General features: G+C 48.2%; 1 protein-coding gene across 2 annotated transcripts in view; it reads right to left on the bottom strand.

Moving 5' to 3' along the window:
* The window catches only part of RPS6KA2 (ribosomal protein S6 kinase A2), a 375,008-nt gene that overhangs the window by 291,834 nt on the left and 70,750 nt on the right, over window positions 1-12,424 (bottom strand). Inside the window, exon 1 of one of the 2 annotated variants that reach the window (XM_036871417.1) lies at window positions 2,429-2,489. The exons of the other annotated variant lie outside the window; for it this stretch is intronic. Coding sequence (XP_036727312.1) covers window positions 2,429-2,476 — 48 coding nt within the window. The 5' untranslated portion in view covers window positions 2,477-2,489. Of the gene's footprint in view, window positions 1-2,428; window positions 2,490-12,424 lie in introns of those variants that run through there. 2 annotated transcript variants of the gene reach the window in all.

The following is a 12,424-nucleotide window of genomic DNA, read 5'->3' as shown; positions in this document are numbered from 1 at the left end:
AGAGGGAGTGGTTAGGGTGTGGGCTCTGGGTGGGTTGGTGTGTATACGGAAGGTGCCCTCCTGAGCAAGGGATCTGGAATTTGCCTTAGCTAGCCCGGGGCTGGAACAGGGCGGTCACTCCAGGGTCAGCAGCCCCATAATACAGACAGGGTTAACACAGGTGGCGAGGCACACTGCCAGCGGCTCTGCTGAACCCTCCCGATCATGGGATAAAGGGAAGAGCTCAGAGTGGGTGTCCGAAGCTTCGGGTCTGGCCCAGGCTCTGCCACTCACTCACCCTGTGATCTTGGGCAAGGCATTTCAACTTCTCAGGCCCTCAGCCTCTTCAGCTAGAACATGAAGTGTATGGGCTGTGTGATTTCTAAGACCTCTTCCAGCTCCCAAATGTTACGAGCCCCTCCTCGTAACCTGCAACATAGAGAATCTGCATTCCTGTACTTGTCAAGGAACCCAAGCTAAATCCTAACGAAATTTATGGATTTCCTCCCCAAAGCTACGGAGAACTGTCTGGGGATATGACATCCAGATGGCTTCAAATGTCCCTGGATGATGCAGCTCTCCAGAGAGCGGTTTACCTGAACCACATACAGCTGACTTTGGATAGAAGTGCTTTTCTGCTCTGTATTTGGGTCTGACCCCCTCCGCTTACAATTCACAGCATTACAAAAGGCATTACTGAGAAACATGCTGCACTTAGCAGAGGCTACCCTTAGGCACACTGTTCACTGCTTTTACGCGGTGCTCTCTTTAGGAGGACCTGCGGGAGATGCTCCTCTCTGGGCTCAGGGACAGAAAGAGATGTGTCCACCCGAACAACTGGGTCTGGGCTTTTGTCTGTGGTGTGAGCTCACACTGTGTCCACCCCTGGGAAGCCAGCAAGCTCAGAGCTGGCCTCCAGCCTGCTGTGCCTTCTGACCTCGCCTCTGCCTTCAGATCCAGTTTCTACCTTCCTTCCTTTGCCTCAATATCTGCATTTACTCACTTTTTAATCTCTTATTGAATATATTTGCTAACTTTATCGATGTCTTTGGGAATAAGAAGGGGTATCAATAAGGAAATACTCCCAGAGATGTGAGGTTCATTTACATCAGAGCAAAGGGCCACATGGGGAATGAGGGTAAGGACGTCGCAGACCTAAGGGCTGGGTTGGGTGAGGGGCTGGGATCCAGGGGGTGCAGCTTGTACAAGTAGATCTGTTCATGCTTCTAAAAGTGGACATGCACCTGGTTCCTTAATGCCTCAGTTTTCTTAACCCCCAAACTGGGAGGAAACGACTTTCATTTCCCTTTATAAAATCATTAGAAATATTATTTCAGGAGTGATTTTAAAGTGAAACATAAGTTTAGTTCAATATTATATCTTCATGCATACAGATCTACAAATAAAGAATATTTATTAACCACAAGTTTGCATATATGCATATGCACACCTAGAGATAGTTACTAAAACAAGAGAATCAGAACATTTCTTGCCCAACTTAAAAAAAATTATATGCACGTTGTTGGAAAGTCACAGATTTTCTTCAAAAAAGTGTTATGACTCACAAATCCTATACCCCCTGGGTATGTCTGTGATGTTTAAAACCCTGTATTTCATACCTATCGTTTTTAAAGACAGTTATATGAGATACAATTCAAAGTAATTTCTCTAACAAATCCAGAGAACAGATTGCAGGAGTTATTCTGCATGACCTGGTTTGGACTGTAATCTGAGGCATACTTATTACATATGACTATTAGGCGTTTGAGTTATTTCACTTAAAAATGGGCAAACTCGGTCGGGCAGGGCAGGAGGAATGGGGAGTTATAATTTAATGGGCACAGAGGTTCACTTTGGGAAGACGAAAACGTTCTGGAGGTGGAGAGTGGGAACGGCCGCACAACAATGTGAATGTACTTAATGCCACTGAAAGTGGTTAAAATGGTAAGTTTTATGTTATGTATATTTTACTACAATAAAAAAGGTTCTAAAAAAGGCAAAAAAAATTTTTTTAAGGGCAAACTTCTAAATCTGATTCTCTTCACCGAAAACTTTACCTTTTAGTAACAGCTTCAATAAACATCAACTTTGTCACATTTTCTCCCCTTTGCTTCTAAAATTGCAGGAAAATGCCTGAGTGGCCCCGGTTCCCCTCGACCGTGAAAAGACACGAGAGCGATAAGATTAAGTCCATTCGGGCTGTAACACGACCTCAAAAAGAGGGCAAAACCGCCTTCACGCCAGCTGCTGACCTGCTCCTTGCCTCCATCTGTGACCTACGACCCTTTCACGTTTAAGGACACACAGAATTTCACTCTGTCCCAGAAAACAATTTTCGAACTTGCCCTTCACCTGCCAAGATCTGTCACGTTATCAGTTTCCCAGCAGTAAATAAAAAGCGTCAAAACTTCCCCCGGACCCCAGCTCTAGTGCGAGGGCTCAGCCCTACCTTCCTGAGAAACAGTTTCTGCAGCTTCTTGCGCGGCAGCCCGATCATCCTCCGTCCGCAAGCCCGGGGGCTGCTGGGCTGGGCTGAGCCATCGCGCGCCCCGCATCCCGCATCGCCGCCTCCTCCCATCCTGCATCCCGGCCGCCGCCCAGGACCACGCCCCCCGCTCCCCGCCCCTCCCCTCCCCCGGCAGAGGACGTCCGCGGGGTTGGCGGGGCTCTGGCGGCGGGACGCACGTGCTCCGGCCGCAGCCCAGCCGGCCTGCGCGCCCACCGCGGGGAAGGAGCGGAGAACCAGCCCCCAGGCTGCCCGCGTCCGTCTCCGCGCAGAGTTACGCGCAGCGCTCGCAGCCTCAACAGGTGTACCGGTCCTCCGGCCGAATCGCCGAAGCCGGAGTCCACGTGGACCGAGTCCAGTGTTCAAAACTGGGAAATTTTCAGAGACGCCACGAGGGGCGGGCTGTGAGCCCCTCGCCGCAGCACACCTGCCACCTGCCGGAGCGCGAAAGGCACCCCCAGGCACTGAGAGGAGACAGAGAGGAGGGGGCAAAATAAAAAACGGTGGCTTAGTTTTTCAGGTGGCACCGGGTCAACTAATGCGCACGGATTGTGCAAGGTTGGCGTTATCCGGTGTTAGTCCTTTGAGTAATCCTTCCACATGGACGCCTGGACACACACACTCACACACACACACCCCTGCACACGCACACACACGCACACAACCCTCACACATGCACACGTGCACACACGTGCACAGGTGCATGCTCTCCCATGCACATGCACTTTTTCTCTCCATCTACTACAGGCCAACTTGGAGTGTGTCCCGCGTGGGTAACAAAAAAATCTGCTTTGCCTTCCCTGTGAAAACTGAATCCCTATGTTTCCTCCAGAAGGGTCAGCCCTATATGGCTGTGCATCAAGCTTTGTCTTGGTACAGCCGGAAGCATGCCAGGTGCAGCATCAAAGCAACCTCTGAGAGCAGAGCAGCAGCTCAGAGGTGGACCTTTGCTGGTTAAGTTTCCTTTTTTAAGCTTCTTCTTAATACATAAACGGGCCCCTCCTCTGAAGACCTAAACGTGCAACGTGAAAAAACTACCAACTAACAATCAGCTTTTTAGGTGACGGACGATAGAAGTCATGGGTAAGGGTGTGGGTGTAGAATATACTGGTATAAAATTATAGGGCCTGAAAAGAAGGAATTGAAGATAAAGAGGATATTCAAGACTGAAATGGACAGAAATGGCCGGGATTTGGGGCAGTGCACAGCCCTGCCCATCTCGTCCTTTAATATGTTAAACACATCTTTCCAATCAAATGAAAATGGCTGAAGTACGGTTGTTGTTTCTCAAGTGGTTGCTATTCCAGGAAATTTGTTCTTCCAAAACAACTTTTCATTCATTCCATTGCTTCTGGAGCACATATTCTATATGTTCTTTTTCCTCCGAATAGAATTGATTAACACGCCTTTATCCAAGTAAACATTGTATCTGTCTGAACAACCCCCACCTAAAATTATCAGACTCTTTGTAACACTATCCAAACTGCAGTTCAATTCAAACTTCCACAGGAATTAAAAGGTAATTATCTCCGGCTTAGTCCTTTGGAAAATGCATTAGCAAAAAGATGGGGTCTTTGGTCTCTGGCTAAGCCACGGTCATGTTAGATCTAGTGGCTTGGCAATAGAAACCCTTCACTGCCAATGGAATTTAATGGCAGGTATGTGTAAGTATGTGAACTGAATGTTGTCATGGTGACCATAGCAAGAAATTGCCTTTTATTTTATGCCATAGAAAATTGTCACGACAATCTTGGCTTACTCATCTTCCAAATACATTTTTAAAAGAAATTATTTTGAAAAACAGCTACCACTGTTTACTGGTCCCTGCTTGAAAGGAATTGCTGTCAGACTGGGCATCTGTCCTCCAGCAGCCGAATCAAAAATGCTGGCACAATCAAGGCCAGGAAATAAACTACCATCCCCACTATAAAAAGCATCCATTTTGTGTTTCCATGACACCATAATGTCAACTTTGAAGCATCAGGCCGTGGCTTCCTTTACAAAACCTAGAATTCCATTTCTCTGGGCCCCCTAGGGATCAGACAGACACCTCAGAGCTGTAGGGTCCAAAACCACCCCACGTGTTCACCACGTCTTTCCTCTTCCCAGGCCCGGGATGCAGGCGGGTTGGTTAGGATGGGACCACATGGCTGAGTCCTCACAGCTGGGATCAGGAGCGCAAGTGACGTTAAAAGGCACAAGTTACCCTCCCTGACCCCCACCCCAGCCTCGTGATTAGAACAAAGAACCCTGGGATGGTGGGCTTGCCAGGTGGAAGCCCCCTGGAGCTCTGAGACCCCTGGGCCTGTGAGAGTAGCTGCCGAGAGCAGCCCCTGGTGTAGTGACCCCGCGAGAAAGACGTGAGCCCCCATATCGTGACGCTCTGGTCATGGTGACCACACCATGAAGTATCGGAGTCTATCCCATCTGGGCTAAGACAAGTGCAGGAACCTTACAGACAGATCACCCAGCTTCACGGAAAGGAAAATGAGGTCCAAAGAGGCCGTGCAGTAGGGCGGAGGGACAGGGATGTCACCCACACCTGCCCTCTTCAATCTCCCTCGTCTTCGCTGCTGCCACCCTAACCCTAAATGGATGGAAGGGCATCCTTCTTGATCACTAACCGCGACAGCCTAATCCCTTAGCTCTCCTCAGAAGCCACAGGGGCTGTGTGTATGTGTACATGTGAGTGTGTGTGTGTGTGTGTGTGTGTGTGTGTGTGCGCGTGGGCATGTGTATGGAAAGGTGGCAGACCTCTCCGAGTACCCAGCACGAGGTACGCTTACAAACATTTTTTAATGAGAGCATCCTTGGGGGAGCTGCCTCCTCTTTCCACGTACGAGCTGGGCTCTGTCACGCAGGTATCCATCTCACACCGGGGCTGTATCGGGGTGCAGCCAGTGTCGGGGTGCTCCATCAACTCCAGGCCCTAAGAAACTCAGCCTCTAGTAAAACTCCTAGCAGCTTCCAAGTTTCAGGTAAATCAACAACTCCACAGAGGAAAAGCAGCTCTTTGCCACCCCATCCACGCCTGTGAAACTGCTTCATTTCTGCCCTGACTTCCAGGTACAAACAAAAAACAACCACGACCCCTAAGTTTTCCATAGAGAACAGCGACCCCCAACCTGAGGGTACAGAGACTGTTGCAAACTGCCGGTGACCACACGGTACCTGGGTCACCTTCCGTAGGCTGAACGGATGCTGTTTCAGATGTACACGTGGTACAGCTTGCAAATATGAACACCACGATGAACCAATTCATTTCATGTAGAGGCACTGAAGGATTCATGCAGCTTTGCCCAATGCATGGATAACGAAAACGCAACCACTGTGATGTGGGTGGGCGGCCTGTGATTTATTATTGTTTTTATTTTAAACAAGGAGTCTCATACTAAAAAAAAAATCTGGGACCCACTGACTTAGAGGTCCTGGAGCAAGAGGAGGATCTTAGGAGGAATCCGGTTTCTCGCCTCAGAGTCTCTGATTTCCAGGCTTAGCTGAACCCTGCTTGATGTCGTTTGTTTAGCATGGAAAAAGTGAAGGCTAAGGGTAATTTCAAATTCTTTTTGAGTCATCAAAGGGTTATATGAAGAGAATGTAAACATGTTATTTACTTCCACAAAAGAAATCACAGGAGAAAATCGTCTTTGATTTGGCAAATGTCTACAACTTAGCACCATCACTGGGCTAAGACCCTAGAGCCGGAGAGCTCAGGTCCAAGTCTCAGCTCCACCCTCAGCTGTGCGACCTTGGGCAGTAACTGCCTCAGCGTTCCCACCTGTAAAATGGGGAAAGGAACGATCACGGTGACTACGTCACACGGATGTGAGTGTTAAAGAGCTAATGTTTGTAAGGTGCTTAGAGTGGTGCCTGGGACATAAAAGCATTATACAAGGGTTTGTTAAACAAATTAAAGGAAAACAAAAAATAAAGGAATAATAAAAACCAAAAAAGTCAACAAAACAAGAGATATAAATGTCCTTTTATCTTGAGAAAGAGCAAAGTGTCCTTTAAAGATTTTTTTCCTCAAATTTATGACCTCATGATTCGGTTTTTGTCCACACGTCCACCATCCAATACTGATTATATCACACATAACGCTTTTCAAGAACTCCCCTAAGGTCATTTATTTTAGGATTCTTACTGTTTAGCTAGAAAGAGTGGAAAGCACGCAGAGTTCTAAATGGAAGGGACATGCGTGGAGTCTGCGGACACCAGGGCTGCTGTCAGTGTCTTAACACCGAGCACATGGTCACACCCGCGCTTTGAGGATCACTGCTCAGGGGCTGGTGACCCCCAGTGGGGGAGGGGTACAGATGGCCCTCCTGGCGCATGGGAGCTGAGAGCACATTGGGGTTTAGGGACACTTAAGGGATGGGTGGAAGAAAGGGACCCAAAGGAGGGGGCCCACAAGGAAGAACCACAAGGCAAGGGGAAGCCAGGGGCCTGACCCACCACCGCTAAAGGGAGCGGGCGTTCCCGAGAGGGAGTGTGGTCCATGCTACCGCCGCTGCTGGCAGATCAAGCTGAAGAGGTACCAGGAGGTCATGCAGGGGATCTAGTAACACGGAGCACGTTTCCCTTCTTATGAGAGCGGTTGTGGTGAGATCGAAGCGACCAGAGTAGGTCACAAGCGGACAGAGAGGGCTGGGGGTGGGAAGGGGCGAAGCCGACACGCGGGGACGTCCCGACGGGAAGGCTGGTCGGCCCACGGCCAGCAGGTGTGCAGGACCGGGGGTGGGGGGATGCTGGCCTTCTACCACCCGCTCGAGTCAGGGCCATGAGCCTCCCCAAGCACCGGAGCTGGAGGGTCAGTACTCTCAAAAGTGCAGTGGAAATCCTCGATGACGAATGAGCAACTTCTAATAACGTGAACGGAACGTTTGTGAAAAGAACCTGGAGACCACAAGCAACAAATATATCTGTATTTTTGTGAACGTATCATTTGTATTCTACACATTTATATATTTATAGAGAGAGTATATCTGTGTGTGTTTATGTATACGTATAAATATATATATGGAAGAAAAACTAAGTACTTAGAAGATCTGACAGTTTATCTCCCGTTCAGTTCCATCCTTTCACAGCCACCCAGCCAGGTGACCTGGCCTAACCAAAGTCATATTTACCAAGTAGCCGAGTGCGGCAAGGGTAGGACTCCGCCCCAGGTCCGTGGGCTTCTGGTCTGGTCCTTTTCTCATCCTACAACGTGACCACACTACTGGTCAAAGCCAGTGCTGTAACGAACGGTATAAAGAACGGTCGCTGTGTGCTGAGGAAGGGAAGCACCCCGAAGTAAAATCATACGAGAAGCATCACAGGATTAGGGCGACATTATGCCTTCGAGAAAGGAGTATGGAGAGCTCTTTCTGTCGAAGCAGTCGCGGGTGTTGACGTCGTAAGGCCTGGGGCATCTCTAGCCCAGTAAGTTGTGTTTCCCAGGCTGTGCTCCACAGAAAACCAAGGGCTGGGGAAACCTCCCAGGCGTGGCCGGGGCCGCTGCTGGCTGCTATTCCGCAGGTGCGTCAGGTACGGCTGGCCGGCCAAGCAGCTCCCCACTCTGACATTTTTAATCCCCCCTGGAGTCACTGCATCTGTAGCTGATCGACAGGCTGGGTGCACACTAGTATAGAGCCTCATACAAGGCCAACTTGTAATAAAACAATAGTAGCTTTGTTTAACTTTTAGGAGATTATAAAAGATAGCTATGATTTCCCATGGCTCTTTTCTCCCCCATGAGACCATGATTTAGAAAATGCTACCCTAAATTGCAGTAGCAGGTGTAAGATGGCGAGCTGGCGTTTATAAGAGAGAACTGAAAAGCTTCCTGCTTGTTTGAAAGACACAAGACTAAGCATCACCTTTTGGTTGTACTGACCTCCAGCCCCTCGTCTGTACGAGCAGCAACAACGGTAAGGAAACAGTGACCCCGTGAAGCTGCCTGACCGATGGCAGGTACACAGTTCTGATGAGTGGAGGGAGTGAGCAGGAAGTTAGGTGCTGGCCTTCACGACGGCACAGTCCTAATGCCTGTTAGAAATAAACAGAGCACTTCCTCCTTCTCTGGTTGGCCACAGGGCAATGTCATTATGGCCATGATTATGACTGAGACATTTACAAGGTGAGCTACAAATGTCAAGCAGAAATCTCAAGCCCTTTGGGTTGCTTGGGTGTATAATTATGATGACAACTCTTATGCCGCCTAGTAAATTGCAATGACTTGTCAGTTAATGAATTGACTACTTCTTTTCATGCTCTTTGTCACTAAATGCCACTAAATTTCCCCTTCAGTTGGTGAAATTATCTAAGATATTAGTGTTAGCCATCTGTTATTAAATCCCAGACATCTGTAATATAATCATCACCGAATGACTATAGTTATTTTAATATTTTTAGGATGACTTGAGTCTTAGCTAATTATTTCTTAAAATATGATTATTGCATTAGTAGTTTAAATTTCTTTGGAAATTATAGAAAAGCATGAAGAAGAAACAAGGATCACCTGGGATCCTAGAACTTAATGAACAAGCTTAGGAATTTGGGGATTTTTTTTCCTGTAAATCTTGTCAGTTTTGGTTGGGGGATGGGAAGCTGTAGCTGAATATGTTAAAATTTGGGGTGAGCTTTTTCCCTAAAATTAATGTTTAGTTTTTTTCCCAGATATCCCCAAAGGAAATTTAAAAGTATGACCTCGATCAAAGGATTTTCCTAGCTCCACATCTGCCTCTGAATACTTAGCTAGTTTCCACTGAAGAGCTACACACAGATTGGGAGAGACCGTCCAACAACTACAGAAATATAGGAATGAGACTGTATTTGTCTCTTTCGTGACTGTTCAAGGAGGGAATGAAAAAAGCGCAGAGGTTGCATTGTGCTTCTTTTTAGTTGTAGGCATCTCCTCTGCTACCACCACTGTTCTGGAACCATCCCTTGGTACCCCACCTGCCCCGTGGAGATGTCTGCACCCATCCTTGTGACACTGCAGTCCTGATGTGCCTTCGTTTACCAGGTCTGCGAAGGGGGGCGGGGGGGATGTAACCCCTGCCCTGCACAGACGTCCACACACCCACTGTGGCCTGAACGCAGGAAAAGCCTTAACCCGGAGCTGAGTCAGTGGAGGTGGAGGCAGCTCAGCTCCATGGCAGAACCTCCGTCCCTGAAAACAGACTGAAAACCCAGATTCCTGCATCTGATTCCCTCTGCTCCACACATTTGTTAATGTGACCCATCACCTTCCCCTCGTCAACACTACCAAGACGCAAAGCACACCTGTGAACATCAATTCACGTGCTTCAGGATTCAAGGCAGAGGCGAGAAAAGATTTGGTGAAAAAGACGCAGTAAAACAGAAAAATCACCGTTATTCCAAGGCTCCAAATCCTCAGAGGATCAATTTGGTCCTGGATGAGAAGATGAAGGCACGGTCATTACAAGGCAAAACAGAAGAGAGAAAGCAGCCAGCTCATGCTTCCCTTTCAAAATTCGAATCTGAAAGCTACTTTGTGACTCAGTTGGGGACTGTCTGTCATACAGGAGTGTCTCAGCTGGGCCTCCACTCGCCAGGAATTCCGGAAAAGAGGCGAGGCCGGGTTAATATTCCACCAATATTTATTGAGTGGCCACCGTGTTCCACGCACACCAGCAGAGTTTTAACTAAGTTTCTTTTCAAAGGGTTAAGTTTGAGTCACCACCTTATTTAGTTGCATACTGAGGTATCTGGCAAAAGAATGGATTGTTTCAGAAATTATTAGGAATTAAAACAACATCAGGGCTTCCCTGGTGGTGCAGTGGTTAAGAATCCGCCTACCAATGCAGGAGACACAGGTTCGAGCCCTGGGCCGGGAAGATCCCACATGCCACGGAGCAACTAAGCCCGGGTGCCACAACTACTGAGCCTGTGCTCTAGAGCCCGCGAGCCACAACTACTGAGCCCGTGAGCCACAACTACTGAAGCCCACGTGCCCCCAACAAGAGAAGCCACCACAATGAGAAGCCCGCGCACCGCAACAAAGAGTAGCCCCTGCTCTCAGCAACTAGAGAAAGCCCGCGCACAGCAACGAAGACCCAACGCAGCCAAAAATAAAAAACAAATAAATAAATAAATTTATAAAAAAACCCAAACAAACACCAAACAGGCACAACACAAACACACACACCCCCTGATGTCAGGCAGGCGGTGGACAGGTGCGTATGGGGCACAGGGCCTGTCCTCACGTCCGGGCACAGCCTTGGCCTTGCTCTTCATCTTCGTGCAAGACCGTCTGTCTGCCCTTGTCTCCCCTCGTAAAGCTGCAGTCTGGCCTCAAGTCCTGCACAGTAATGACCAGGAGTGGCCTCATTCCTCTGCTCCAAACAGCAGGAAACTGAGGGAACAATTGCTTTTTCTTTCCTATACAGTTCCACCCAATCAATAGCTCACTGAACAATCCACTCTCTAAAAAGGGCATGTGTGTTCATTCCAAAGCAGTAAAGAAAAAAAAAAAAAAAAAGAGGGAAAAGACCAAAACCACCCTTACAGGGGCAGAAGCTGCTCTAAAGAAGCCACCCTTCTGTCCTGTGCAGGGTGAGTGCTTGGGCAAAGAAATATCCTCCCCTTGGAATTTTAACCTCCTCTGTCTCCTTTTTAAATTTCTTCTTATAAAATCAAATAAAGAGTGAAACCATAATAGAGAAAGAGGAAATTCAATTAGCTGTTAAACAGGAGGCCAGCGGGGGTTTATCACGTGAACGATGCAAATGACTAATCGCTGTGTCAGCCAATCAGCTGCTTCCACGACATTCCTGGTAAAATATCATTATATTTCCTATCAAAGTTGTAAGTAGCGCCTGCTCACACCCCAGCAGCTAAATCTGTGTTAGGATCTTAAACAGGAGCCCCTCTAATACTCTCAGTTGGTGTAACAATCTGTTTAACACAGAGTTTTGCAAAGTCTTATTAAAAATACATATGGAGGGGCTTCCCTGGTGGCACAGTGGTTGAGAATCTGCCTGCCAATGCAGGGGACACGGGTTCGAGCCCTGGTCTGGGAAGATCCCACATGCCGCGGAGCAGCTAAGCCCGTGAGCCACAATTACTGAGCCTGCGCGTCTGGAGCCTGTGCTCCGCAACAAGAGAGGCCGTGATGGTGAGAGACCCGCGCACCGCGATGAAGAGTGGCCCCACTTGCCGCAAGTAGAGAAAGCCCTCGCACAGAAACGAAGACCCAACACAGCCATAAATAAATAAATAAATAAATAAATAAATTTAAAAATAAAAATACTTTAAAAATACATATGGAAAGAGAGGGGGAGAGAGAGGGAAAGGAAAACTCTTGTGATTCACTGCTGTCTTAGGACCTTCTGCATACTTTCAGGGTGCTCCCAGGTCTGATTTGTGGGTTTTATCCTCAATATAAGAAGGGACTCCTGCTCATCATATTCAAGGTGGATCTGAAAACACGCCCGAGCATTTTCACCCACTGGAGGGCTAAGAGTCCTAGAGGGGAGCAGGCCACCCCCAGCAGCTGCTCCTGGGCTCCCAGAAGCCTCGACTAGGATGTGATCCAGGCCTGACAGAAACAGCCACCCTCCTTGAAAAGCTTTCCAGTCCCGACCGTGGCTCTTACAGGCCACACCTTGTAGGCCTGGCCATCGACTGCAGAGGAAATGACGCCCAAGGGCCCCGCATCCCTATCACACCCCGGTACCCAGCCCATCATCACCCACCAGACTCCTTTTATTTGCCTACGTTCATTTCTACGACCAAGAAAAGAGCAACGTGCTCATCCTGAAACGTCACTCCTGTTCGCTGTGGCTGGTCCAAACGCAGATCATGATGATGAGTACGACGATGAGACTTGATTTTTCCACCAGACACACAGTTCCTCAGCATCTGTGTGCTTCCATATAAAGCCAAATAACATCTTGCTAAGAATCACCAGCTAGAGCTTAATTATTTTTT

Source organism: Balaenoptera musculus, chromosome 12 (genome assembly GCF_009873245.2).
Source record: "Balaenoptera musculus isolate JJ_BM4_2016_0621 chromosome 12, mBalMus1.pri.v3, whole genome shotgun sequence".
In the NCBI taxonomy this organism is placed as follows: domain Eukaryota; kingdom Metazoa; phylum Chordata; class Mammalia; order Artiodactyla; family Balaenopteridae; genus Balaenoptera; species Balaenoptera musculus.
This window is presented reverse-complemented; position numbering and strand designations above follow the sequence as displayed.